At 51.9% G+C, this 27679-nt stretch overlaps 1 protein-coding gene across 25 annotated transcripts in view; it reads right to left on the bottom strand.

Annotated features, from left to right (window-relative positions):
- Nucleotides 1-27679, bottom strand: part of IQSEC1 (IQ motif and Sec7 domain ArfGEF 1) — a 401591-nt gene that overhangs the window by 66574 nt on the left and 307338 nt on the right. Inside the window, exons 1-2 of one of the 25 annotated variants that reach the window (XM_063630294.1) lie at nucleotides 25848-25885; nucleotides 22673-22887 (exon numbers count right to left, since the gene is read on the bottom strand). The exons of 20 other annotated variants lie outside the window; for them this stretch is intronic. Coding sequence is in view for 4 of the 5 variants with exons in the window: in XM_055259267.2 (XP_055115242.2) it covers nucleotides 3459-3523 (65 nt within the window). In the remaining variant the exon portion in view is untranslated. Of the gene's footprint in view, nucleotides 1-3458; nucleotides 3811-22672; nucleotides 22888-25847; nucleotides 25886-27679 lie in introns of those variants that run through there. 4 more of the 25 variants (XM_055259267.2, XM_055259262.2, XM_063630280.1 and 1 more) reach the window with 4 other exon arrangements.

Genomic DNA, 27679 nt, shown 5'->3' with positions numbered 1-27679 from the left:
ACACCAGCATTTATGGATGCTTTCATTCACTGACAAATGGCTATGTCTGCCATGGGGCCAGGCGCTATGCTAGGCAGGCATCAGGGTACTAGCCACAGGGCCAGGGCTTGGAGGGACACTTGCCTAATTCGGGGTACAGCCACGGCAGCCAGGATAGTGGCAAGTCCAGGTGGCACCATGCCATACTTCAACCATAAATGCCATCAACTTTCTCTGCAGCAGCTCATGCAGTGGGAGCAGCCAGATTCTCTAAGGCCATGCCAATTAATTCTTCAAGAGCCTTAATGGCCTCTAAACTCATTACGATTTGCTTTTGAGGACAAACAATAAATCACATTCAACAGCATTTGAACATACCCCCCCCCCCCCACACACACACACACACACACGCGCGCTTCCACAGGAGATCTCTCCCAAGGCCTCCGGTGGTGTTCGAGCCCATCTGGGCTGTGCATCATCTTGCCCCTGTGCTTACTGGGCGGATATTCCACATGTCATCATAATTCAAAGGAAATTTACAAAACAGGAAGCAAGAAAATCCAGCGGGTCATTGGTGCCTGGGAAGAGCAGAGTGCTGACCTGGACAAACATGGCATTTGACTGGAGTCCTGAGGATGGCCAGCTGTGCAGTGGCCTTCAGACATCCACATTCTGAGAGCACTCCATGAAGCAGTGTTATCATTCCCTTTCACAGAAGGGGAAACAGGCTTGGAGGGGTGTGGTAACTTGCATACACTCACGAAACTGAGCTGGGACTTGAAACAAAATCTGTTTGCCTACCCAGGCCCTTCTTTCCTTAAGTCTCAAGCTGCCCTGGATTCCAGATTATCCCGGCAAACCAAGATTCCACAGTCTGCAGAGTCCAGATAAAACCGTATGCACACACATGCGCACACACATGCACACACACATATACTGAGCTCCTGCAGCCCTGGGTACCCTGTCCAACACTGTCCAGAAACATCTATTTGCCCAGTTGTCACACTGTTTGACTATGTAGCTGTCAGTCCTGTCCATGTTTTTGAACTGAAGCTGTGTAAATATTAGCGCAACCAGTTCATAGTCCGACTTCCTTGAGTGAAAGCCTGAAAATCCTAGCAGGGCTAGCCAGGGCCTCCAGAGGCCTCCATGACAACATTGGGGTTCTCCTGTAGGCTCCCCATGTGATATTCTGGCCCAGTCACTGGGTTCTCTTAGTGTGTGTACCCTTAAAAAAAACGAAGGTAAGAAGAGTCCTGTGTTGTCACAAGGCTCAAACAGCAAAGCATCTAAGTGCCACACATGCTCTTGGAAAGAAGCCTGTTATTTGTAGAGTGGTGCATGGTGGCATGGCTGGACTTGGGAGTGGTTATCTTGGGCCCGTTACAGACTAAGGGGGGTCCCCTGAGGTTTCTGGACCGTGCTGCATCCCATCTGGGTTTAGAGAGGGGGAGACGGCCAGCTGAAAGGACTCTGGCCCCTGGGAGCCAGCCCAGGGAGCGTCTAGCTCTGCCTCCACAGGCCAGGGACTGGGTTGATTTCCTCTACCCCTCCCCCAAGCTTCCTATGGAACCACATACCAGGTGCTCCAGAGCAAATGGGACCCACCTGCTCTGAGGCTGATGCATGAACTATGGGCTATACCTGAGCGAGGCTTCTCAACCTCCAAGACCTGTGCCTCGTGTTCTGAGAGTGGGGGAGCAGCTGTTTATCACTAACCCAGACCACAGAAGGATCCAAGCAGGCTTCCCTGCAGCTCGAAGATTGAGATGAGATGCCCGGAGGGACTTCTAATGAGAAGGGATGTGGGACTGAGAAGTATGCAAGAGAGGTGGCCTGGACATGCCAACTGGAATGGTCCTAATGGAGGGGCAGAAACCCCTCCCCAGTTACTTTCGGCTCAGAGGGAGGTGGGAGGTGCAGCCAGGAGAGCACGCTAATGGTTTCTTGTTCCCCACTAGACTGCTGGTTCCATGAGGACAAAAACTCCATGTTTTGTTCACTGCTGTGTTTCTGGTGCCTAGAGCAGGGACTGGTACATAGCAGGCACTCAATAAACCACAGACTTTAGTACTGACAAGACTGAATGCTCAGCCTCGATTTGCTCTCCTGCAATATGAAGATGCCGGTACCACAAGGGTAAGAAGCAATTGTAATACCGGGTGGGACAGCTGATGGACTATGAGGGCCGCGGGTGTGTGTGGGATATGAATAACATGACCCTCATGTCCAGACTGCTGCCACTGATTCCAGACAGATGGTCTTGCAGCTGCAGCATGCTTGGCCTCCACCCCAGATGCAAGGAGCAATGGGGTCCTTGAGAAGCCCCCCAACCCCACTTGGAGGCTCAGGCCCAGAGCTCCAGGCCTCTGGGGTGAGGAAGGGGCCGAGGGGGACATATGCATGTTCTCAGTGCAACTGCTGGACATGCGCTGCACAATTTTTGAATTGAAAGATCAAACAGCTCCAGGTGGGCTTCCTCCAGAGGGGGCCTGACATAAGCCAAGTCAGCTTGTCAACAAATCCCTTTAGCCCCACCCCCCTGCTCCTCAGAAGGGCCTGCAGATAGCTCAGGGGGCAGCTGTGCTGGCCATTGGAGAGAGGAAATCAATATTCCCAGCACATACACACACACTCTCTTTCTCCCTTTCTCTCCATAAACATGGGCCCTTGGAAGCTGAGACAGCCGCCCACAGGCCCCGAAGTAGAAAAGAGTTGGCCCCTCTGACACACCAGACTCCATTCCTGACCACACCAGGTGCACACTCATCACCACATAAACGAGGCCCTCACATCCACACTCTGCCACACACAGCAGCCACACACCCCAGTGCACCCCCAAGTGGCCCTGCTAGGCGCAGAGTACCCGACAAAAGCTGCTGGCACACCTGGGACGCCTGTTTGTTCAGGGTCATCCACCCTCACACACACTCGGGGTCTCGCAGACAGGACAGACACATCAATCCAGACACAGGCCCAACGTCTGGAATAGATAGGCCTGCAAGAGGCCTCCCTGGCAGCCCCTGCCCTGCCTGCAGTTGGAAACAGGCACAGACCCGCTGGGCACCCTCCCACCAACTCTCCGCTCTCCCTCCTGCCCCTCACCTCACACCCACACCGAGTCCCACTGTTTCCCTCTCACCCCTCCAAACTCAAACTCACCCCCACACCAACTTGCACTCCAACAGGCCCTCAATCACACACACACTCCCATCCTGAGACCCTCCCAGGTCACACACAGCGCTTCTGTCCCAAGGGCGCGTCTCTCTCTCCCACGCACAAACTCGGGTCCTGTTTGCTCGTCTCCCACCCAAACCCACAGTCTGGCGGACGCACCCCGCCCCGCAGGCAGCTTTCTCTCGCACGGCGGGCGCCCGGCCCCGACGGTCACCCGCACTCCCGCACACGCATCCCCACAGCCTGCGCCAGCCCACCGCTCAGCACCCGGTAAGGCCGCTCGCCCTGCGCCGCGCCCTCACCCGCTGTCAAGCTCTAGCTCCAGAAGGGACTGGGTCCTCTCCGAGTTGCAGTGCAGGCACCACATGGCGGCCGCAGTGGGAGCGAGCCGGGCCGGGAGCCGGGACCCAGGACCCAGGCCCAGCCGAGGCCGCCGACTCCCGCCAGCGAGCCGCCGGATCCCGGGGCCGACACCCGGCCACCCGGAGACCCGACCACCCGCCACGCGACCACGTCGGGGCTCCTGGTCCAGTGTCCGCCGGCTTCCGCGGCTCTGGCCCCAAGTCCGAGCCCCAGGCCAGCCAAGCCCGCCCCTCCGCCGCCGCCCGCTTGGCGCAGCGCGAGGCCGGGCCGGAGGAATGTGGCCCTGAAGTGGGCGGGGCGGAGCGGGGGCGGGGCCGGAGGGCGAGCTGGGGGCGGGGCCGCGCGCGGGGGCGGGACTGCACGGAGCGTGTGGGGAAGAGACCGCAGGAGGCGTGGCCACACGGAGCCGCGGAAGCACAGGGGGCGGGGGGTCAGGGGCGGGGCTACACCAGGGCCGGGGCCGAGCCGAGGCGCGGGGTGCAGAGCGCGAGGGCAGAGTCCGAGACACTGCATCTAGGTCCCAGCGCGCGAAGCCCCTGTTCTGGTAGAAGGACTTTGTGCAGCCCCTCCAACACTGGCGCCTCCCGGGAGCCATGTCTCCCTCTCCAGCGTGTAACCACAACAAATACAATGCGCCAAACCCCCAACCAGAGCGTACTCCGCTGATGCCTACTCAACCTTTGCCTATCCTGATTTTGCCTTCAGTTTATAAAACCTGGCCTTTGCCTGCCTGGACCGAACCGTGTGGTTCTGGGGCTCTGATGCGCCCCAGAGAAGGGAATGGGCCCTATCCTGCGGTTGGTACCACCCTTTTGGCGGCTTTTTGGGGAGGATCTAATGGAAAGTTGCTTCTTTCTCCCTAAGCCCACCCAGCCCCCTACCCTTTCTCCACCCAGCAACACCCTTCAAGCACCTATGACAAGCTTAAAGTAATACTAATTAGCACTTTAGAGTTCTTTAGTGATAGTTGGCCTTCAAGGCAACATTGTGAAGTAGGTGGAGTTACCCCTGGCCTCATTTTACCAGAGTAAACTGAGGCTCAGCTTAACTGGGCCAACTAAGAGACGGCTTCCCTCACTCTTTCCTCCTCTCCCAGGCTCTTCCTACTATGAGCGCTCACGGCTTGCAGTCCTCCATTTGTATGTTTACTTGTTTATTATCTGTCCTTGGGCTCCATGAAGGCAGATACAGTGCCCAGGGCCCACACCTGCGGAATGCCTAGACGTGGTTGGGAGACAGCAAGCAGATATGGAACAATCAAAACCCCACCTGTCCTGGGTCACCCACCTACAAGTCCATCTCCTGGAGGGCCGGGCAGCTGGCAGGCCTGCAGGAGTCAGGAAGCTGCAAGAAGCCATCAATGCAGGGGCATTGTCTTGTGCCCTTCTGAATCTTTCATTTGGAGGGGGACAGTGAAGGAAGGGGGCTGAGGTGGCCCAGCTTGCCACAGAGGAGGGCAGCCCCTAAAGCCAGTTTAGAGCAGCTGGGTTCCCAGGCAACAGGCTGAGCAGGAGCCAGGTGCCCCTTATGCCAGTTTAGAGCACCTGGGTTCAGAGGCAAGAGGCTGAGCAGGAACCCAGTGCCCCTTCAATGCCCATCTCCACATTCCTCTTCTCAGCTTCCCATGTTTTCTATGCTCTGTTAAAAATAAATGAAGACACAGAATGGGGGGAAATATTTGCAAGTCATGTATCTAATAAGGGTCTAGTGTCCATAGCACATAAAGAACTCTCACAATTCAAAAATAATAAGGCAAATAACCCAATTTAAAAACAGGCAAGGTATCTGAGTGGATTTTTATCCAAAGATAATCTACAAGTGGCCAATAAGCCATGAAAAGATGCTCTCAACCTCACTAATCTTTAGGGAACTGTAAATCAAGACCGCAATACCACCTCACACTCACAAGGAAGGCCATAATAAAACAGATGGACAAAAGTACCTATACATAGAGGGTTCTGGAAGAAGAACACCAGGCTGCACTGCTCAAAGACCACAGCCACATCTGGCGTCTGTCGTGGTTAGGGTAGGGGTAAGAAGCTGGGAGAGGATAGGGTAGAAATGACCCAGTTGATGGCAGAGGCAGCAGAAAACTCCCACCCCTGTCTGAAGTGCTCTCTAAAAATAGACTGCAATAAATGGAGCCAAAAGAATTCCCCCAGCCCAGCTGCTGGAGCACTCTGGACACGGGCTTTGACAGCCTCACCATCCGGATTGTCCAAGAATTTCAGGCACTTCTCCAGGCCCAGGGCCCTGCCGCCCAGCAGGATGGTCTTGGCGACATTGTCTCGGCTGGGATTTAGAAGGGGGTTGAATTTTGCTGTTAGCATTTGGAATACCAGATGATGGACTCTCAGGAAACCAAATGCATCTTGATTCTCTTGTTTTATCTTCCTGCAAAGTGTGCCTCTTGCTCCTGCTCCGCTAACTGCCTTGCAGATTAATAATTTAGGGAACTGTGAGCAGAAGCAAGAAAAGTTCCAGCCTAGAGAGGCAGGGAAGGCCAATTTTTCTGCAGAAATGACCAGACTGGTCAGAATCCTTGCACGTACCATTCAGGCAAATCGCTTAGCTTTCTGAGTCTGTTTCTGCAACTGTAAAGAGTGGCTCAGCAGCCACCTCTACCCCAGCTAATTCACCTTGCTGTTTAATTTAGCAAGCATTAATTAGTACTTACTCTGAGGCCTCAGTGGGGAAACACTGCTGTGACAAGTATTCCCCAGTATGGTGTCGTGACAGTGGAGGAAAAAGCCTGTAATTCTGCCCCAGGAGAGGCTCTAATGGGGGGACATTTTGGGTTGGACCTTGAGGGATGAGTAGGGCCCCATGTATGGGGTCACAGGATGTAAAAAGTCATGGAAACGTTTAGTTCCACTGTATCACCCCAGGTTTTAGTCCTGAGTTGCTTGCCTTGGCCCATTTCACATGCTACAACCCGACTTTATCTCTATCCTCCCCAGCTTGATAGCCTCCAGTCGTTCCACAGCCTCCCTGCTTTCCTCCAGCCGGATGTGTGGCACTCTCCCAAAGCCCAGCCTTTGCAGCCCCTCTCTCCAAGCTGTCAGGATCAAGTCCAGCCTCTCTGCACAGCCAGCCTCGTGGCCCGGTTCATCTCTCCATCCCTGACCTCACCTCCTGCCCACTCTATGCCTGCCACAACTCCAGCAATACTAAACGTCTTTCAGTTCCCCACACTCCCCACTCCCCTAGCCTGGCTCACAGCTAGGACCTTGGTTTTCAGCTTCCTATGTCACTGCTCCCAGAAAGACATCCATGATCAGCCCCTAGTCCAAGTCAGAAACTCCTTTTACATGGCATCAGGTTACTCCGCACCTGCTCGCTTATACCAGTGAGATGTATTCCAACTGCCAGGGCTGGTTCTATGTCCTTCCCTGCAGCAGCCCCTGTGCCGACAGTGGAGCCTGGTGCACAGAAGGTCTTCAACAGCTGAATATGCCAAAGGTTGGTAAACTATGGCCTGAGAGCCAAGCCCAGCCTGCTGCCTGTTTTTTTAAAATAAAGGTTTACTGGAACAGAGCCACGCTCATCCACTTATGTATTGTCAATGGCTTCTTCCGTGCTATGATGATTAAGTTAAACAGTTACAACAGAGACACATGACCTGCAAAACATACAATATTAATGCGCACATACAGCCCTTCTCTGAAATAAACGGAGCTCTTCTGAGGGAGTCTTACCTTGGCTCCAACTACCCTGGCAAACCCCCTGCGTGTTCAGCCAGACACCCCATGCAAGAGCAGAATCCAAACATGGGGGAAGACAGTGACTGAAATGATAGGGCTGGGCCAGATGATCCTCAGATGAGATGGCCCCAAGATGGGATGCACTGTTGGGAATGAATCCTACAGTGCCGCCTGCCCATGTGCACATAGAGGCATGTCCAAGGATATTAATTATTTGAAAAAGCAGAACTCAGAGGAGGAAACATGCAATGCCTCTCAATGCGGACTGGTTAAGTAAATTGTATTACACCCATCAATGGAGTCCCATGTTAAAAAGATGGCAGCAGCATCCTGAATTCTTATAGGAAAAGATCTGAGACACAACATTGTGATAGAAAGTCCAGAAAAACATGAAGTGTATTTATAAAAGAATCTACAGAACACTAGTATGCTTATATAAGATTGTATAATCATAGATTACTTCTTAAAAGAGACCCAAGAGTGCCACTGCACTCCAGCTTGGGAGACAGAGTGAGACTCTGTACCCTCCCCAACACCAAAAAAAATTTTTTAAACAAGTGTTTGTTACTTTTTAAAAAGCCAGTTATGGGCCAGGTGTGGTGGCTCACCCAAAGTCAGGAGTTTGAGACCAGTCTGGCCAACATGGCGAAACCCCGTCTCTACTAAAAATACAAAAATTAGCTGGGCGTGGTGGTGGGTGCCTGTAATCCCTGCTACTCAGGAGGCTGAGGCAGGAGAATCGCTTGAACCCAGGAGGCAGAGGTTGCAGTGAGCCGAGATCGTGCCACTGCACTCCAGCCTTGGCAACAGGGTGAGACTCCATCTCAAAAAAAAAAAAAAAAAAAAAAGGCCAGTTATGGATTGGACTGGAACCAATGCAATTTTTTTTTTTTAATGTGCCAGTGAAGCCTAGGCAACATGTCAAAATCCCTTCTCTACAAAAAAAACAGAAAAATTAACTAGGCATGGTGGCATGTGCCTGTAGTCGCAGCTACTCAGGAGGCTGAGGTGGGAGGATCACCTGAGTGTAGGAAGGTCAAGGCTGTGGTGAGCCGTGATTGTGCCACTGTACTCCTGCCTGGATGACAGACTGAGATCCTGTCACAAAAAAAAAAAAAAGCCAGTGAAATGAAGAAATCAAGGGACTGAAGGTCTTCTGACATCTTCTAGGAGGCTCTGAAGCCCACCAGAGCTAGTCCACAAAGACCCCAAATGCTTGATGGTACTTAAGCCACCTCTTGGGCCACTCCAGGTTCCTCATCTTTCAAGCAGGTTGTGTCTTACTGACAACCATAAAAATCAGTAAGAGTTGTGTTGTAGCACATTTTGAGCTTCCGCTCAGTGTCTGTTAACCACCACTATGTTACCATTCATCTTACGAAATGAGCATTCCCCCATCACAGCCAGAATGCTGGGTCTGCGAAGGAGCTCTGTGGCTGCCACTCAGCCCCAAATCCTCATTTTACAGACAGGGAAACTGAGGTCCAGAGATGTGGAGGGATGTGCCCCAGGAACTATAAACACTGACACTGACCCGAGGCTTCATGCCACACTGGCCACCACAATATAGCACCTAGCCTGGACAATACAGCATCCAGCCTGGGCGGGTGAGTTTTAAGACCATCATTCTCATCCAAATATGGAATAGAACCTATTCCTAAGACTGTTAGATGCAGTAAAAAGCCAGAGACAGCTGCATGGAACACAGCACTCTGTAGAGTGGCACCTCAGGGAAGCCAGTCCATCCCCCAGAACAGAAATGTTTCCAGATAAATAAAGCTGTTCTTACCAAGTGCCAAATTATCTTTAAAATTCCAACCATTTTCCACAAAACCACTTGTGAATTTGGGACGTGCTGTATCTTACTAAACAAAGTAAACGGAATGAACTAGGGATTGCTGGAGGTGGTGTAGGGTTGTCCACCCTGACCTAGGCTTCTGGCCCGGGTTTCCTACGTGACACTGAACTGCTCAGGCACCACCTGCATTGTAATCCAGCTCCTGCCTGTCTTTCCAGCCTCATTCCCAGCTATGATCCCTACAATGCAGCCACTCCCAGAATGCACCCTGCACTTCCCGGCCCCAGTGCCTTTGCTTATCCTGTTTCCACGTCCTCGGTTGTTGCTTCATTTGATTAGCAATCTCTTATTCAACCTTCAAAGCCCAGCTCAAATGTCCCCTTCTCTTTGAGGCCTCCCCTAATCCCTCTACCCCCAGACAGAGCAAGAACCCCTTACTTAAGACTATGAGCACCTCAACAGTAGGGACCATTGCGCTCCATGCACCTTCCCGGTGGTGGGGCCCAGATGCTGCCATTGTCCTGTGTAACTGGCCTGGTTCCAGACAACTACCACAGCCCTAGGGGAATTCATCCCAACCACAATGGTACTTGTTGGCCAAGACCCCAACCATGACAGTAAGATTAAAGCAGCCTTACCCCATTTACTCTGATGTGATTATTAGGCATTGCATGCCTATATCAAAATATCTCATGTGACCCATAAATATATATATCTACTGTGTACCCACAAAAATTAAAAATAAACAAAGTGGCCTTAATGTTAAAGTCTGATGGAGCCACCAAGACCCAGTGCTGCCCACCCATTGTTCAGATGAGGCAGCTGAGGCTCACAGAAGCAGGGAGCACTTCCCCAGATCATGTGGGGACACATCCAAGAACTGGTTATCTGGCTTCCTTTCCCCAGCTCCTTCTGCACTGCTAAGACCTAAGACCCGTCGTGGTTTGAGGTGTCAGGAGGCTCTGTTTTCTTGTGGTCTTTAGACGAATAAAAATTAGACGCAGCTGTTATGGTGCCGTTAGTTGATAAACGGACTCACAGGCTGAGGATGCATGGGAAAGACCTTGAGGGAGGGGCTGCAGTAAAGAACCACTGCAGCTAGGACACAGTGTCCCATGCAAGGAGAAATGAAACCCAGCACGGGTACAGGTGGCTCTGCCAGGGCTCTGAGGAGCCTGGCACATGATGGGTGCTCAGTGGTTGGTGAGGGTTTTCTTTAGCACACAAAACAGCCAGGAATGGTCACCTCCTCCAAGAAGCCCTCCAAGCCTGGATCCCCAGAGCACTCCATGATTCCAGGTCCTCAGTGACCAATGTAACCCCTGCCACACAGGGAATGCTGGCCTGTTGTAAACGTGAAAGAAGGTGGTGAGAATATGCTTGCCGCATCCCTCATCAGTCTGGATGCTCCTGTGGGCACACCCCATCCCTCCTGGTCCCCCTGCAGAGCCTAGTTGGGTGAGCTGGACTGCCTATCCCAAATCCAGGGACAGGGCCTGCGGAGAATAGTCCTGTGGTGTCTTAAGGGCAACTACTTGAGTTATGGGTCTCTATTCAAGTGGAAGGGAAATGGCCATTTGCCAGCCTTCCTGCAGGATTCAAGGGCCAAGACAACTTCAGGAGGAAATTCCACTGAGCTGCTGCCTCTATCGGTAGAGAACTCTTCCCTAAACTCCCCCCATCACACTGCTATCACCCTTCCCGTTTAGGTGCCTGCCAGCCCCAGCCGACGATCAAAAATGCCCCCACTTCAGCCCTTCATACTCATCCCTCCTTCCCTGGTAGGTGGCGCAGGGAGCCACAGCAGCACCCTCAGGGAGGGAGGACACTTATGCTGGGTGGGCTTGGCCCCCTGGGGCACAGGTCCTAGAACAGGGCTCCAGGCCCTTTCAGCTGTCGCCCCTGAGCTCTGTCCCCTGTGTCCACTCTCTGTGCCCCAGATAGAAGAGGCAGGCCTGTGGGCAGCAGGCCCAGCAGATATCCCAGCCCCGCCATGTGACCTCACACGGTTACTTTGCTTCCCAGGGCCTCAGCATCTTCAGCCTCAAAGTGGGGACAGTGCCACCTTCCTTGCAGGCTCAGTGTGAGGCTTGGCAATGACACCCATGACTGCCTAGCCAGGGCCAGGCACACGGCAGCCCTTCAGAGCCTGCAAGTTCCTCCCTTTGCTTCACTGTGGCCCTGGCACCTTGCACGGGGGCTGAAGTGCAAGAGGAGCCAAGGTGTGTTGAGTAAGCGCCTTTTCCAGCCATAGGCTGCGTCCCATAGTGGGGATGTTCATGGCTTAGGGAGGCTCCATGTTCTGGAGCATGATCTTGAATCTTGGGCAAGTGGTTTGGTCTTCCTAAGCCTCCTTTCTCAACTCTCTGCCTCTTCTTGCCTCTTCCTGCAGCCTCCTCTCACAGGGCACACAGCCTGGACCAGGCACTTTACAGAAGTGCCCACACTTAATCCTCAACAACCTTCCATTTTACAGATATACTGAGACTCAGAGAGGTTGAATAACTTATGTAAGGCCACACAGCTAGTGCCTGGCTGGATCAGGGATTTGAGCCCAGGTCCATTTGGTCCCCAAACCATGAACTTAACCATGAAGCTCCACAGTCCCTCTTCCCCCATATCCAAGGTGCTTATTAAATGCAGGTTCTGTGCTAAATGCATGACAGGTTGTCTCATTTAAGCTTCACAATGGAACTCTAAGGTAGGGACTACTCTATCTTCCCATCCAGAGAAACAAACCAAAGATCAGAAAGATTAAAGAATTTGTTTAAGGGCAAACAGCTAGTGAGGGATGAGAACCCAGGACTGAGTCCCAAGTTCATTCTTACGACACTATTCCATTTGACCTTCAAGGCCCAGGAGGAAGACCTCTGCGGGAAGAAAGTCTCTGCCTTGGCTGATGTGTGAGTAACCAAAGCAACCTTGGCATCTGCCCCCCAAGGGCTGTAGACGCAGAATCCTGGCTCAGCTCCCTTCTTGGCTGTATAGCCTCGGGCGTCACTTCTCTGAGCCTCAGTTTCCTCCTCTGAAATGGAACTGAATAATCATCTCTGTCTCTGAGGTTGCCGAAAAGAATTCAGTGAACCATCCGGTGCTGGGCCTCAGCGGCGCTCTGCTTACACCCAGCCTACTCCCTGAACCCCACTCCCAGAGTGTACACCACTCCCCACTCCCTTTGCTGTACTCTCCTCCTGGGGTCTGCCCCTGGCCCTCTGGAAGGGAGTGACACTGGGGAAAAGCAGGAGGGGGGCAGCAGTGGCCGCCCCAGGAGGGACTCTGCCAGCCCTGCTGAGCGCACCCCACAAGTCCGGGCGGGGTCACAGTGGGAGAGCAGTCCTTGCCTTTTCCCCACCTCTTCCCCGGCTGCCTGCACCTCACCATTCCTCACTCATGGAAGCACATCCTCCGGTGGAACCAACACTCACAGGGCCCCTTGCAGATCCCCCTGGGAGCCTGGGACCAGGGCCGAATTGGGTTCTGCAGCTTCCAAGCCCTGCTCTCAGGCCTAGAGTCTGGGAGAGAGACCTCATACATGAAGAGCTCTAAGACAATACACATGTGTTCTGTCACTTCTTCCTCGGGACCTTCCTGAACCCTCGTCCACATTCTCTGTCTCATCGATTCCCTTTAAAGCCCATCTCACAGTCCATCATTATCTGGCTTAATCACTTGTGTACTCACTGTCACTTCCACCAGAATGTAGCTCTGCAACTTTGTTCATTTGCCACTGTATCCCCTGCCTCCAGATGATGTCTGGTCTAGAACAGGTGCTCAATAAATGTCTGCTGGACAGGTGAATCATGTTGATCCAGATTCACTCTGGTTCAGGGACCACCCACAGGGCTAAGGTGGGTCTCCTTCCCTCTCCCCATGCTCATCCTTGTCTCAATCTCAGCAGTTCCCTGCACCCCACCCCTCTTTATACCATAGAGAGATTCTGGAAGGGCTGGAAAATGGTTTTTCAAAATCACTGATTCTCATCTCTAGTGTGCTAGGGGAGCTCAATATTTAAAGCAACCCATCAGCTAAAGATTTTATTTAAAAAGGAGGCATCAGGCTGGGCACAGCGGCTCATACCTGTAATCCCAGCACTTTGGGAGGCTGAGGCAGGCCGATTGCTTGAGCTCAGGAGTTAGAGACTAGCCTGGGCAACATGGCGAAACCTCATCTCTACTAAAAATATAAAAAATTAGCCGGGTGTGGTGGCACATGCCTGTGGTCCCAGCTACTAGGGAGGTTGAGGTGGGAGGATTACCTGAGCCCAAGAGTTCAAGGCTGCAGTGAGCCATGATTGCACCACTGCACTCCAGCCTGGGCAACAGTATAAAATCCTGTCTCAAGGGAAAAAAAAAAGTGCTATCCCTTTGGCAAAATGAATGGCCATCCTTGATATACTTGGGTTTCTTTCCTGGTAGCTTTACCAAAACTGGGGCTTATCTGCATATGAAAATGGGTGGAGAAACTGAGGGAATCTAGAAAAAATACAGAGAGAAAGCTGCAAGGGCTTGCCCTCCTTCAGAACATCTCACCTGGATGATGTCACTAGCTTAGACGCTGTGGCAGGGCCGGGGCTGCATTCCTGGTGGGGAGGCAGCCTGCTGCCTTTTACGTAGTGAGTTCACACCAAAGAACAGCTACCAAGGGAGTGCAGGGCCTCTGCTGTAATGAATAGATACGTTCATTTATAGTAAGTGCTGGGTTCACCTGTTTTGTAAATGGATGCCATTAAGTGCTCCTAAATCAACAGCATCTCCTAAGTGAGTTAAACTTCCCCTTTTGCAGTCGTCTTTATGTTATTGATTTAAACAACACCTTCTTTTTTCCCAGTGGAAGGAAGACCTGACCCAACTCCACTGATTCAGAATTAATGGAGGCAGGACATGTGTGACGTGTGATTCACTGTTTGAATAAATCTGTCATTGAGAATGTGTGCATTCCTGAATGTGCTCAACAACTTCCCAGCATACCTTCCCACCTACTATGTGTTAGGCACTAGAAATCTCAGAGGCTGCAGATGTGGGCCCTGCCCTCAGGAAACTCGGTTGGGTAAGGGGAGTAAAAGTAATTCACAATTGGCGTCAACGACATTCCTGTGTGAGTTCACGTAATCCTGACAGTAGTTCTCCAAGGTGCAGATTGTTTTCTGATTTATCACAGAGGCCTTGAAGCCTAGAGAAGGTAAGTAATTTGCCCTAAGACACACAGCCCATATGTGATGAAGCTGGGATTAGAGCCCAGTAGGCTGACACTCAGCCTGTGTTCCTTGCACTCCAACAGTTGTCCTCAAAGTGGGGTCCTAGAAACAGCAGCAGCAGCAGCAGCCTCAGCTGGGAATCATTTGAAATGCAAATTCTCACCCTCCAGATGATTGTAATACCCGCAGCAGTTTAAGAATCTTTGCACAGGCCCGGGCGCGGTGGCTCACACCTGTAATCCCAGCACTTTGAGAGACTGAGGCAGGCGGATCACATGGTCAGGAGTTCGAGACCAGCCTGGCCAATACGGTGAAACCCCGTCTCTACTAAAATTAAAAAAAAAAAAAAAAACTACAAAAATTAGCCGGGCGTGGGGCGGGCGCCTGTACTCCCAGCTACTCAGGAGGCTGAGGCAGGAGAATCACTTAAACCCAGGAGGTGGAGGTTGCAGTAAGCAGAGATTGCACCACTGCACTCCAGCCTGGGCAATAGAGCGAGGCTCAGTCTCAAAAAAAAAAAAAAAAAAATCTTTGCATGACAGCAAGCCACTAAAGTCACTAAATGCAGCAATAGGAGCAACCTGGTAGAGAGGCAGGAATGACTGCAAGCTGGTGGAGTAGTCATTCAGGGAAGGCTTCCTGTAGGAGGTGATGCCTGTCTTGGGATTTGTGGCATGAATGGGAATTCACTGGGTGGCCCAGCAGGAGAAAGGCATTGCATGTACATGAAGTGGCAAGGGCAAAGGCTTGGTTAACTTGGAAAATATTCCTGTAGCTCCGCATCTACATGGGGCATGAAGTGTGGGGACGGGTGCGCTGTGAGGCATGAAGCCAGTGGACCGAGCAGGAGCTTCATCCTGTGAGGGCATAAGCAGGAGTGGAGTGACCTAGGTTTAGTTTTCCCAACAATCACATAACACCTGTATACATACCAATTACTTAACACACTTCATTCTATCAAGGAAACTTTATATCTGCTCCACAAGTGAAAAGCCAACCTCACTAAGCATAAATTGAATTTTCCCATGAAAATAAATCGACAAAAACAAAACACTGTTATAAACTCCTGCTTTGATCCTGTTATCAGCCCCATCCCTGAGGCCTGCTGTGTCTGGTTTAGAACAGAGATTAGCAAGCACAGAGAATCCACATGACAGGAGGCTGCCAATAAAACAGAAGCATGCTTTTTATATCCTGATAGGGACTGAGATACAAGACATAGCGCTCCATGAAAAAGGTAAGCTGAAGAATGCTGGATTTGGGTTACAAAAAAGGCAGACACGCGCACGCATGCATGCGCACACACACACTCTAAGATGTCCCTGGACAGCGGTTGTCTCTAGGGAGGGGAACGGGACTCGGAAGGGCGTGACGCATAGCTCACTGTGTACCCTTCTGTATGTTTAACTGTTGAACCATGTGACTGTATTACTCCCTATATAATCAATACATCGCATTAATTAAGCCTTTGTGGGTGATAAAGAGACGTTAAATGTCTGTCAGCATGCCGACCCTCCTGTCTGATGTCATCAGAAGGGCGGAAAGAGCACTGGAAGAACTCTCTCCCATGTTCCAGGTGGTACGCTCCGTGTCACCAAGAGCTAAGCCTGTGCCTCACCTGGAATCGTTTCGCGGCCTGGATCTCATACTTCCTGAAACCCTGCTTGGTGGGTAACAAGGATCTAAGAATCCATTTTGCGCAACAAGAAACAGCATACTCAAGCCAGAAATGATTTCCCGGCTACCTGAGGTGGGGGAAGGCAGCCTGGTACCAGGGGCATGCAGCGGGGGGCCTCCACATCCTGTTCCACGCTTCCTGGGAACAAGACTTGGCTGCTGCCCCACTGTGTGCCTCCTGAGCTGTGCAGAGAGAAGGAGAGGTGCTTGGGTCCAGGAGCACCTTTTGCACAGGGCAGGTGTAAGGGGCTGCACCTATGTTATCTCCTGTAATGCTCCCACCACCCCTTCAAGTGGGCCCTCTTAGTCCATAAGAAACAGAGGCACAGAGGGGTTAAATGATTCACCTCCAGGCCACTCAGCTGGTGGTGGCAGAGCTGGGAATCCAACCTGTTTGCCCATGCACTGGTGACAAAGTCTAGGAGCCCCTGAGCCAAGTCAGCCTTTGGCTGGTGCAAGAACCTGACCCCACGAACTAAAAGTGTTCAGCCTTGAGACCCAGACGGACCACTCCAGGCTCCTGGAGTTGATCCACGATGAGCATCCCTCATGCAACACAATCCACAGACAATTGTTTCTCTAGCAGTTTCCATAAGTAACTGTAATTTATGTGTTAATAGCAAAGATATCAAGGTTTGGAACCCCCCTGGAGTGTTAGGAACATGATCTGTAACTACAAACACACAACAATTTGTTCAACATGCCAGCTACATCTTCAGGAATTACTACCCTAGTTAAGGATAATTCCACATTCAATGCCCCATCATGCACGGGGAGGGGAGGTCAGGAGGGAGGGGCTGGGATGGGACCTCGGCTGTGTTCCTCACTTCCTCGAGGCCCTTTCCTTTTCCTAAGAGCCCTCCTGTTCTCTCCTGTTTTGGGCCTCGTCTGGTCCTCCAGGCATTTGGACCTGGTGAGCCTCTCACTGTCCAGCCCTGCCTGCAGGGACCCAAGTAGGGCTGCGTGGATGCTCCTTCCTGGGAGGGGCACTGTGAGCAGCGTGACAACCATGGCTATCTTAGCCGATCCTGCCTCTTGACCTCAGGAGGGACCCCGCTCCATTATACTCCTTCCCTCTGCACTTTGGTGAGAGAAGCCAATCAATTCTCCCTTCCTCTAAGCAGTGTTCAGGTGAGTTTCTGTCAACTGCAACCCAAGTGTCCTGAGAGATCGATGCAGGATGGAAGCTCGCCTCATCTGATGGATGAACGAGGACCCACAGCAGCCACTCCAAGGGCAGCAGAGGGGTGAGGCTTGGTGGGGTCGTGCTTAGGGGGAGCGGGAGCCAGCCAGACCTGGGTTTGAATCCTGGCTCTGCCACTTCCTAGCTGTGTTGCTTTGGGCAAATCACAGAAACTCTGAACCTCAAATTCCTTCCCTATAGATGAGGATAATAATATCTACCTTGTAGGGCTAAGTCATTGATAAAGTTAGCTATACAAGGTGTCAGACTGTGTGTATGGTATTGTCACATTTGTGTTTAAAAATGGGGGGATAACGTATATTTCTAGGCATTTACTTATGTATACGTAAAACTCTGGAATCGGACACAAGAAACTAATAACACGAGACATCTCTGGGGAGGAGAACCGGCTGCTGGGGGACTAGTGTTGTTTCGTCACAATTCCCCCATTCCCTTTCACTCCCCAGGTAGAAACAACAGGGGGAACTTTTCACCATATACCCTTTTGTATCTTTTGAATTGTAAACCATGTAAATAAACATGTTAGAAACATAGACAAAGCTAGATAAAAAAATTACCATTAAAATTATTCTTTATCATAAAGAATTGTGAAGTATGATTGTAGAATTAGCTGTGAAACCTCTCTCTCATATATACATGCTAATGCCAGGCTGACAAAGGACACCCGGAAGAGCCAGCTGTGGAGGACCTGCCTCCTGCTGCCTGTCCCCTCTGTAGCAGCTTGGTGAGCCTCGAGTCCGCCACGGGGTCGGGAGCCAGGTGAGACCAGCCCACATCCTCTTCCCCATCTGCACCCTGAGCACTTGCCTCCTGGCATCCCACAAGGGGCCACTGCTGCCTGTTTCACAGATGGGGACACTAAGACCCCAGGTCACAGGCTGCAACTGGAGGTCCCCAGACAGCTCTGGCCCCAGATGGTTTCTGTGTGACCTGAGCTGGATTTGGGGCTTCCTGTGAAAGCTGGATGCACTGCCACATGGGGCCCACATGAGTTCCTGCCTGCCCACCTGGGACTGGTGCTGAGTCACCGTGGTGCCCCGTTAGCAGGTTAAGCACTGTTCTGCCAAAATCCCCCCCATTCTCTTTTGCCCCCCATATTGGAACCCACCATCAGTTGTCCTTTAGCATTTTATCAAACACGGCTTAAAAAAAGTATAGGCCAGTGGTTCTCAAGCTTTTTGGTGGCAGGCTCCCTGTACACTCTCGACTGAGGATCCCAAAATTGTTTATGGGTGTGATATTTATCGCCATTTACCATATTAAAAAATTAAAATTAAGACATCACCAACCTTGAGACATCTTTATAGCAAAAGCCTCAGTCTATCCGCCAACATGTCAGGTGGCCTCTAGAATATTCTACAGCACGCTTGTGCAAGAATGATGGTGATAAGGCAAACAACAGCTGCTTGTTGTTATTTAAATGGTTTGAACTCCCTGGACCACACTTTGAGAAACATTGCCATTAAAGAAAAAAATGTTCTTAGCCACAACCAATGCCAGCACCCATGCCATTTGCCTGGCCCCTGTGGGTGTTTAAGTCTAAGCCCGGTTCTAGAAAGAGAGAGAGAGAGGAACATGCTCTGGGTCCTACAGGCAGAACTGACTGGGGGGTCTCCTTTCTAGTCCTGGTGGCTGAGGCTGCATGACCCTGCTCAGCACCACAGCTTGCAGCCCCTAGTACTGACAGGAAAGAGCTGCCTGCCTGTGGTGGGGCTGTTGTTGGTAACTTCAGGGAACAAAACAGCATCAGCCCCCATCTGCTGTGTGCCTGCCATGTGGCAGCCACTGGAGGAAACCGAGGCTGTTTGAGAAATCACTTGTCCAAACGTTCCCAGCTTGCAAGAGACAGTGGCAAGGTGCTGGCCCAGGTAACTCTGTCCTGAGGCTGCAGACGGAGGCCCTGGCTGTGGTAATCAACCTTCAGCAAGGTACAGCTGTCTGCCCTCTCTGGTTGCTTGTGCGTGGGATGGAGGGTGAGGAGTGCTATTGCTCACTGGGGGCTCCTGAGGGCCTTCTCCACTGTAACTCACTTGCACCTGCCCCTATGAGACAGGGACTTTATGGCCGGCATTCCGCTGGCCCCAGCTGCATAATCCAGATCTGAACTGGGTGCTCCAGCTCCAGCACCTAAGCCCCATCCTCTGCAAAGGGTGGTTTCACCCAACCTTCCCCAGGTTGGGACGGTGGCAAATTTAGATCAGATTAAAAAGACAGCTCAGGGCACAGCTGGTAGAGCAGTCCTTGGAGGGGATGAAAGGTGGCGTGGTGACAACTGCAGTGTGGGTGCTGGCTTGGGGGTGGGTGAGGAGCAGGAGGAAGCATGGCTCACTCCTGGCCTAACTAAAGCAATCCCCAGCCCCACCTCTCACTGGGTTGGTCTCGGCAGGTCCAGCCCACCCACCACCTGTCACCCTGCTGGAGAACTGCAGCCTGGCCTTCCCACTCCCGAGAGAGTGGCCAGGATGAAGTGATGCCCCAGCCTTGAGCGGGGTGCCCAGAGGGGGTGCTGAGCCAGTCCCTGGAGCCCACTCAGCCCCGATTCTACCTTCTTGGCTCAGGTCCTTCAGGGACGCCTGGGCTGACCTCACAGGCCACACTGGGCAATTCCTCCCAGCACCTGGGCGATGCTGTTCAGGGGACAATTTCCCTTTCCCTCTCCCCTCTGGACAGCTCCGTGAGGATAAGAATAAGGTTGTCCGGCATACCCCACTTATGCCCAGCCCCAGCACGGCACCTGGCACAACTAGCTGCTGGATAAATATTTGTGGATGAAATGAATATGCCCAGCTCATGTGCGTCCCTGTCCCCAAATCCACATGCCTTTAAAAATAAAGCACCCACCTTCAAGGGGGCAGGCACAGAGGTAAGGGCCTTTCATACGTGGGTTCTGGGGGATAGTAACATGGTAAACAGATGGTCTGTACAGAGCTGTCCTGACCCAAGGTATAGAGAGCCAGAAAAAGCTGGAACTGAGATGGGGACCCAGGCCTTCTCTAAGTCAGGCCATCCTGCTCCAGCACCTAAGGTCAGGCCCATGGTCCAGTTCTCTCTGAAATTCACCAGGCTGGGTCTAACTCAAGCCGCTCCCATGGATCGGGGAAGGTGTTTGGAGTTTTCTTTCCCCTGGGGTTACCAGCACAGTCCCTGGAGGGAGATTCTAGACAACTGAGCACAGGAGGACCATGGGGAGATAGGGAGGAGACCCCATGCCTTTGCTAGTGAGCATACTCAAGTCTCGTTTCACCATCTACATGTATGGCCCCTGTGTAAATTTGTAAAAGGCGCCCTCTTCTGGTGGATACAGCCCCACAGGCCCATGGCTTAGCTAGCAAGAACGCCGTTAGAGTGCCGTTGTTCCTCTGTCAACTGCCCTCGTGCAGTGCACGACCTGAATATCTGTACATTTGGGAGTGCCTGGAGTTCTGCCCCACAGGGTGACAGTGACTCTGGGTACCTGCCACCCTCCCAAGACCAACAGTGAATGCTGCTCCTCCTTTCAGGGGGCTGGGAGGCCTAAGGGCCATGAATATGTGACCTGTAGCCACATGGAACCACCTACTGCCTTCCTGGGGAAAGATAAAGCCCCACCCCTCAGCCACCTAGGAGATTTACATAGACAAAGGTAAGTCGCTTACAGGTCCAGAAGTCACAAGATCAAGAGAAAACATGTTAAGCCAGACTTAGCACTGCCTTCAGCTTCCTCCCAGTGCACTATTAACACTTTTAAAGCAATTACATTTTTAAGTAGTTAAATTTTTAAGGCAATCAAGACCCCATCCCTACATCACAGGCTTTAGCCCAAGTAGGCTGTGTGAGGTATGGCTTGCTTGGGTCTTGAAGGGGCACACCCTTGGCCCTCTCACTGAGGCTGCCACACACGCTGGGCTCCCACACTGAGTCGGGAGCCCAGAGAAGGCCAGGGCTGGCTCAAGGTCACCCAATGGCCAGCTGGCAGCCAGGCTGGGCCCGAGTCAGGTCCCCAGGCCCTGCCCTTGCTCTAGACCCAGATCTGCTGGAGCCTGGGGGTGGGAGAGCTGGTCTCCAACTTGGGCCTTCACTGGGCACAGAGACACCGTTCTTTACTGCTTAACAATCCCCCCTGCCACCGTTTGCCCTGTGCCAGGCTGCAGCCTTCCTTAAGTCCTGCTGACAAGGAAAATCTGGTGCCAGCACCCACAAATATGTGTGACTTCTGGAGGGAGGCAGCAGCCTGGGTTCCCCAGCCCAGAGTAGGTGGATTTAAAGGACGGGTGGCGGCGGCGGGGGGGGGGGTCACTGGGTAGGGGAGGACCAAACTGCCCAAGTATGTCTGGGGTGGAGGGTGATAAACGTTTATATGTTTCTGACCAGATACCTGAAAAATGCTTTTTTCCATGTTTCTGGGGGGACACATACGTAGTCTTCACTGCATATTCTTTTATAATGTTTAACATTTTCATCATGGGCCTGTATTTCCTAAGCAAATATTAAATTCATAGATCTAAACCCATACATAAATGGCCGAGGCAGAAAAGAAAGAGACAGGAGCTCAGAATTTCAGAAGATGAAGGGACCCCAGATATTGACCTTTTCTGTAAAAATGAAAGCTAGGGTTGACTGAGTGCCCATGGGCCTTGCCTGTTGGGCCATGTTTTGAAAGCCCTTCTTTACCATCTCATCTCAGCCTGAGCGACCTGAGGAGGGAGATGCTATTACTGACATCTTCCATGCTACAAACGAGGAAATGAAGCAAGGTCACCGCAGGCTGGACCCCCGTGCCCAAGTCATACCCACTGGCCAAGGCTAACAGCATGCTACAGGGAGGGCTACGTCACAGGCTGGGCTGGGAGCTGGGCTGGGACCTGAGGCTCTGGCTCCCGCTCTTTGTCCTGACTTTTTCCCCAGAGGCCTAGAGTTCCCTGGAGCCCCAGGTAACAGCAGCCCTGCGCCAGAGGGAATGTGCCTTGTCTGACAACTGAGAGTTCCCCGGGGGGCCAGAAGCAGAGCCTGCAGCTTCCTCGGGGTCACATAGGCAGATTACTGAGATGCAGGTGGCCAGACTCAGCCCCTCTGTGAGCCTCAGTTTCCTCATCTATGAAACAGGTGAATCTTTCCTACCTTGGAAGGCAGGAGTAACGATGGCCCAAGATGAGGTGTCCGACACACAGAGGTGCTCAGCATGCACTCATTCCCTTCCCCTCTCCCCTGCCTGGTGAACCTGAGAATGGGAGGTCCGTCCTCTACTGGCTGCATCCTGCCAGGCCAGGCATGGGGCACTGCTTGGGTAAAGGAACCAGGGTCTAGGGGGCAGGCTAACGGCTGGCAGTGACCCTCCCACCCAGGGGCACATACTAGGCACTGAAGAGGACGAGGAGCTGGGACGGGAACCGGGCAGGCAGGGTGTCTGTGCGAATATGTGAGCTCATATGTGCTCCCCACAGGGGACCGAGACCCAGCAGGGGCTTGCTGTGGGCTGTGGCATCTCCCAGATCTCAGCTGCCCCAACAGACCAAGACAGAAGGAGCTTGGGAGGGGACATTTTATTTTCCAGCTAGAGATACTAATAGTGGGGCTGGCCCATCCCACCCTTCCCTTACCTTGGTCCAGTGCTGTGGGTGGGGGCCTCCTGCCACAAACAGCCGCAGCCTGACTGGCTTCTCAGGCCTCCTCTGCTGCCCACACAGATGAGCTCCCTCAGCCGTCCCCCAGCTGGTGCTGCGGCCAGTGCGGGTCATAAACACTGAGCCCCTGCTTAATCCGCCAGCTCCCGAGTCAGCGCCAGCCAGACACGTGACGCTGCAGCCCCACAGACCTGTTTGGCAGGAGCAGCAGCTGGTCCCGTTGGGGGCAGGGAGGGCTGTCTGCCTCGCCCTCGCCCTGTCCCTACCACCTCCCAGCCCATAGCCTGCAGTTGGGCCACTGCCTGCCTTGTAGCGAGAGGTATGGTACGTGCTGGGGGCAGTGCAGGTAGGGAAAAGAACACGGTTCTCACCAAATGGTGCCGGGCCACCTGGGAATGGGTATATGTGTGCACATGGGGCCGTGCATGTGCACACATGTGCGTGTGTCAGAGAAAGAGAGAGACCACAGATGAAAATCTATTCCAGGTGGATTAAAGACCTAATGTGAAAGGTGAATAAGGAGAATCTTCATGACTACAGGGTAGGAATGAGTTTCTCGAAACATGAAAAATGTTAATAAAGTGAGAAAGTTGACCACTTGAATTAAGAACTCTGAAATTGAGAAGTTTATCCCAAGACCCTGTAAAGAGTGAAAAAGGCAGGGAGGAGGGAGGGAGAAGAGATACACAACGTGGATAACTGACGAAGGATTAGAATCTGGAGCACATAAAGAACCCTCCAAATCATAAAGAAATAAAAAGACAGCCCAAGATGTGTGAAAGGCGTGAACAGGCACTCCACCAATGATGAAATCCAAACAGCCAACAGACAAACAAAAGATCCCCAGCCTTATCGGGGAGATACAAATTCAAACCACAGCAAGAAACCATTACCCACCCACCAGGTGAGTGAAAACGACAAAGACTGACAATGCCTAGTGCGGGGTTGGGGCAAGGCTGTATGCTTGCTTTACAGCCAGTATGTGCCCCAGAGACAGCTCATGCCATGTGTGCTGGGACACAGGTTCAAGAGCAACAGCCCCAAACTGAAAACAACCCATGTGGTCCATCACAGTAGACTGCATATATAAGCTGTGGCCTGTCGATACAATGAAATACTATTTATTTAAAAGGACAGCCGGGCACCGTGGCTCACGCCTGTAATCCCAGCACTTTGGGAGGCCGAGGCAGGTAGATTACTTGAGGTCAAGAGTTTGAGACTAGCTTGGCCAACATGGCAAAACCCCATCTCTACTAAAAATACAAAAAATTAGCCAGGCATGGTGGTGGGAGCCTGTAATCCCAGCTACTGGGGAGGCTGCGGCAGGAGAATTGCTTGAACCTGGGAAGTGGAGGTTGCTGTGAGCTGAGATTGCGCCATTGCACTCCAGCCTGGGTGACAGAGCAAGACCCTATCTCAAAAAAGTAAAAAAAAAAAAAAAAATAAATACAATAAAAATAAAAGAATGAACAGCAACTTATTGCATAGGTGAATCTCGCAGATGCAACTTTGAGCAAAAGGAGCCAGACCTGAACAAATATCCACACCCTGTTTATATTCAGCTCAAAATTAATAAAAACAAAATTATATTGTAAAAAGCTGTTCCATAGGTGGTAAGACAGGAAGGGCAAGAGGGACGTTATTAGCACAAAGTCAGGATGACGACAATCTCTGAGGAGTAGGCTGGGGAGGGGCACACGGGGGCTTTGGGCAATGCTCAGTCTGTCTCTTGACCCAAGCAGTGGTCACACGCATGTTCTTATTTTTCTTTAAGCTGTGCATGTTTGTCCTTGCACCTTTCTCTATGACAGGTGACCACATTTAAAACAGAAAGGTACATGTGATAAGGGTGGGGAAAGGCATGGACCCCAAGGTGTGACTGCAGAGCCAGCAGGCAGCGGCATCCGAGCTGGAAGGGCTCATCTTGCTCTCTTATGTCACAGACAGGAACTGAGGATCAGAGACAGGAAGGAACTTGCCCAATGTTGCAAAGCAAGTTAGAAGCCAGCAGGGCCAAGACTAGCATCTAGGTTAGGCAAAGCCCAAACCAAGGCTCTCTTCTCTGGTATCTTTGGAAGAGTTCTTCCATTGCAAATCACATTTAACACCAACTGGAGCAGACGGGTTGATTTTAGCATTTAGCACTCCAAAATTATTTTGTTTGCTTATGTATTGTGGGTCTCTTGCCACTAGAATAAAAGCTCCCGGAGGGCATGGCTTTTGGTCTCTTTTGCTCCAGTGGTAACCCCAGCACCAAATGCAAAATCTGGCACATAGTAGGTGCTCCATAAATATTTGCTGAATGAGTAAATGAATGGAGCTGATGCTTCTATTTGCACTTTGAGATCCCAGAAATCCCTGGTAGCTTCTGTGATATCCCAAAGGAGAAAACAAAAAAACAACTGTATGATACTGACACACTTCCACAGAATTATCTTCATAACTGCCTTAGGAGGTGGGTACCATCATCACCCCATTTTAACGAGGAGAAAACAGGGAGGCCTAGTGACTTGTCCAAGGTCATGCACAAAGCTAGGAAGTTGACAGCTGGAAATCGAACCCAGCCCAGCTGCCTTCAAGCACCCCTAGGATCACTGAACTGGAAGCACAAAAAGGCTGAACGCCATCCATGACTCTGAAGCCCCCCAAAAGGCTGGCTGGCCCTGGGCCACCCCACACACCTGAGCTTACCAGCATCTGTGGGATTCAGTCCCTCTTGTCCTCACCCGCCCTCAACCCTCCTGAGTGCTGGTTCTGACTTCTAAAGTGTTTTTCCGGTCTCTTCCAAACTCGCAGCCCCCAGTAAGGAAGCCTGGGTAGGGATTAGGTCCCCCATGATAAAGATGGGGAAGCTTTGGTTCAGGGAGGGGAAGGGACTTGTCCAGAGCAATAAAGAGTCCGGCTCTCTGACCTAAAGGCCTCCTAAGTTAGAGTGACAGACAGAGACCCCAGCTGCTGCTCAAGGATTAGCCATAAGACGCTCAATTTTCTTCCTGGTTCCTTTTATACCAAACCCTCAGGCCACTTGGATAAGCCCCAAACCTGGTCCTAGTTCAGCATCTGGCTGAGCTGAATAATGAAATGTTCCCATAATACCCCTCGGCACTTGGCTTTATTAAAACACGTTGGCACTTTTAGCATTGTTACAAACCTGTATTACTATCCTGATAGCTTTCCACCAAGTCCTCGGATCACTGAAAAAATAAAAAATAAATTGTTGGCTCTGGGAGTCTTGGAGCTAAAATGGTCCTGCAGGGCATCTCAGCTAACTGAAATTTGTGAATCCCCCACCTGGCCTCACTCCGCACACCTTTGATGAGGGGAACTCACTGCCTTCTAAGGCAGCCTGTTCCTTGTTTGGATTCAGCTCAGTCTCAGTCAGGCACAAGAACTTATATCCTCCCCTGGCATGAAGTAATGCCTCAGGCCCCACTCTGCCCTCAGGGAGTTCACAGTCTGGAAGAAATTGTGTAAGCACAACCGGATAAGGCATGACGCAGGCCAGGGTTACCTTCTAAAAAGACAGCAGGTAAGGCCCAAGCTGTGTGTACAGAGGTCATTAGCTCCCACAGCCGGCTTTCTATGCTGTCACACATGGCACGCAGGGATTTATTTGGGTCAGCCTAGACTCTGCGCACTTTAGTCTGAAGCCCTTCCCAGAGGAATGCCACCCTGAGGGTGTCTGGGTACACAGACTGGTGAACTGCTGGGGCTCTGGGGCAACCGAGCAACACTGAAAGGACAATTGACGGTGCAGCATCCTACATCATTCCAGCTGGCCTGTGGGATTGACACTGTTTTAATATTATGCTTCGAGAACCATCATACAAGGGAATGATAGGTTTGTGGTTTCGCAGATGAAATGGGAAATACATGTGAAAGCCCCTGTGATCGGGTCTGGCATGGAGTAGATGCTTAGAAAAAAATGCTCGCTGGGTTTGCACTGCAATCCTGCTGGATTAGAAAGCCACATACACAGTTCTCTGAGTCACAGTTCTCTAAGTCACTGAGAATTTAGCAGCCTGCTTCCTGCTTTTCCAAACTGACGCTGCTATGATGGCCCCACTGTATAGCCCTGAGACACGGGGTGAGAGGGAGTCTGGAAGACTGGTATATGACCAGGGGTCTAAAGTCAGACCCTACCTGCGCCCTGCTTTGCACCGCCCTTCTGTTCAGTGATAATAGTATCCCCGCAGGGAAGATTCAGGGACTCAGGGCAGGATTTGCCACAGAGGTATCATGGATGAGGGTGTTGAAGGATGAATGGAGTTTGCCAGGTGGCAGGGGTGGGTTGTTCATTCCCGCAGGAGCCAAAGCAGGGCGAGGCAGGGCCCAGTGGAAAGGCAGGAGGCTCCAGAAAATGCTCCTCCCACAAGCAGGTTTGCATCTCACTGCATGGTGGTAATGAATGCTGATCTGAGCTGCGGTGGTGCGTGGGACCCCAGTCCACATGGACCTCACCAACAGAACGGGCTTTTGCCAGCCTCTTGCACGTGAGAAACACCTCCTGATAGGAATGAGCAGCCCCCCACTCCCCTCCCGCCTAATTATGAGGAGCAGGGGGAGTGATGAGGGCTCTGGTCAACTCTCCTACCGGAGGCCAGATTCAGACTCCCAGACCAGCACAAAGGCAGCTCCAGCTTGCACAGCCCAGTGATGGGCAGCTTCCTACAAGAACAAAGGATGGCTGTATTCTTGGCTGGGGACACTTAGGTGCTTAGGTCCACCCCTTATACCAATGGCTGAAACTGTGTGCAGGAAAGCTGGGGACACAAATGGTCCCAATTCTTCTGGCATGGCCTCAGCACTCCCCTCTGGACAATGGGGAAGGAAGCATGACTAAAACCAAGGGTGGTGGTGTGGGGACAGCAGGCATGGGACAGGCAGGGCAGGGCAGGTTGGTCAGAGCAGCGGCTGGAAGGGCGGGCTGCCATGGGCCCTTTAAGCAGCCTTGAAAGAGAGTGGCAACTCCAGTCATGAGAC

The sequence above is a fragment of the Symphalangus syndactylus genome, chromosome 21, assembly GCF_028878055.3.
Source record: "Symphalangus syndactylus isolate Jambi chromosome 21, NHGRI_mSymSyn1-v2.1_pri, whole genome shotgun sequence".
Classification (NCBI taxonomy): domain Eukaryota; kingdom Metazoa; phylum Chordata; class Mammalia; order Primates; family Hylobatidae; genus Symphalangus; species Symphalangus syndactylus.
Note: the sequence above shows the minus strand (reverse complement) of the source record. Positions and strands in the feature narration are given on the sequence as shown.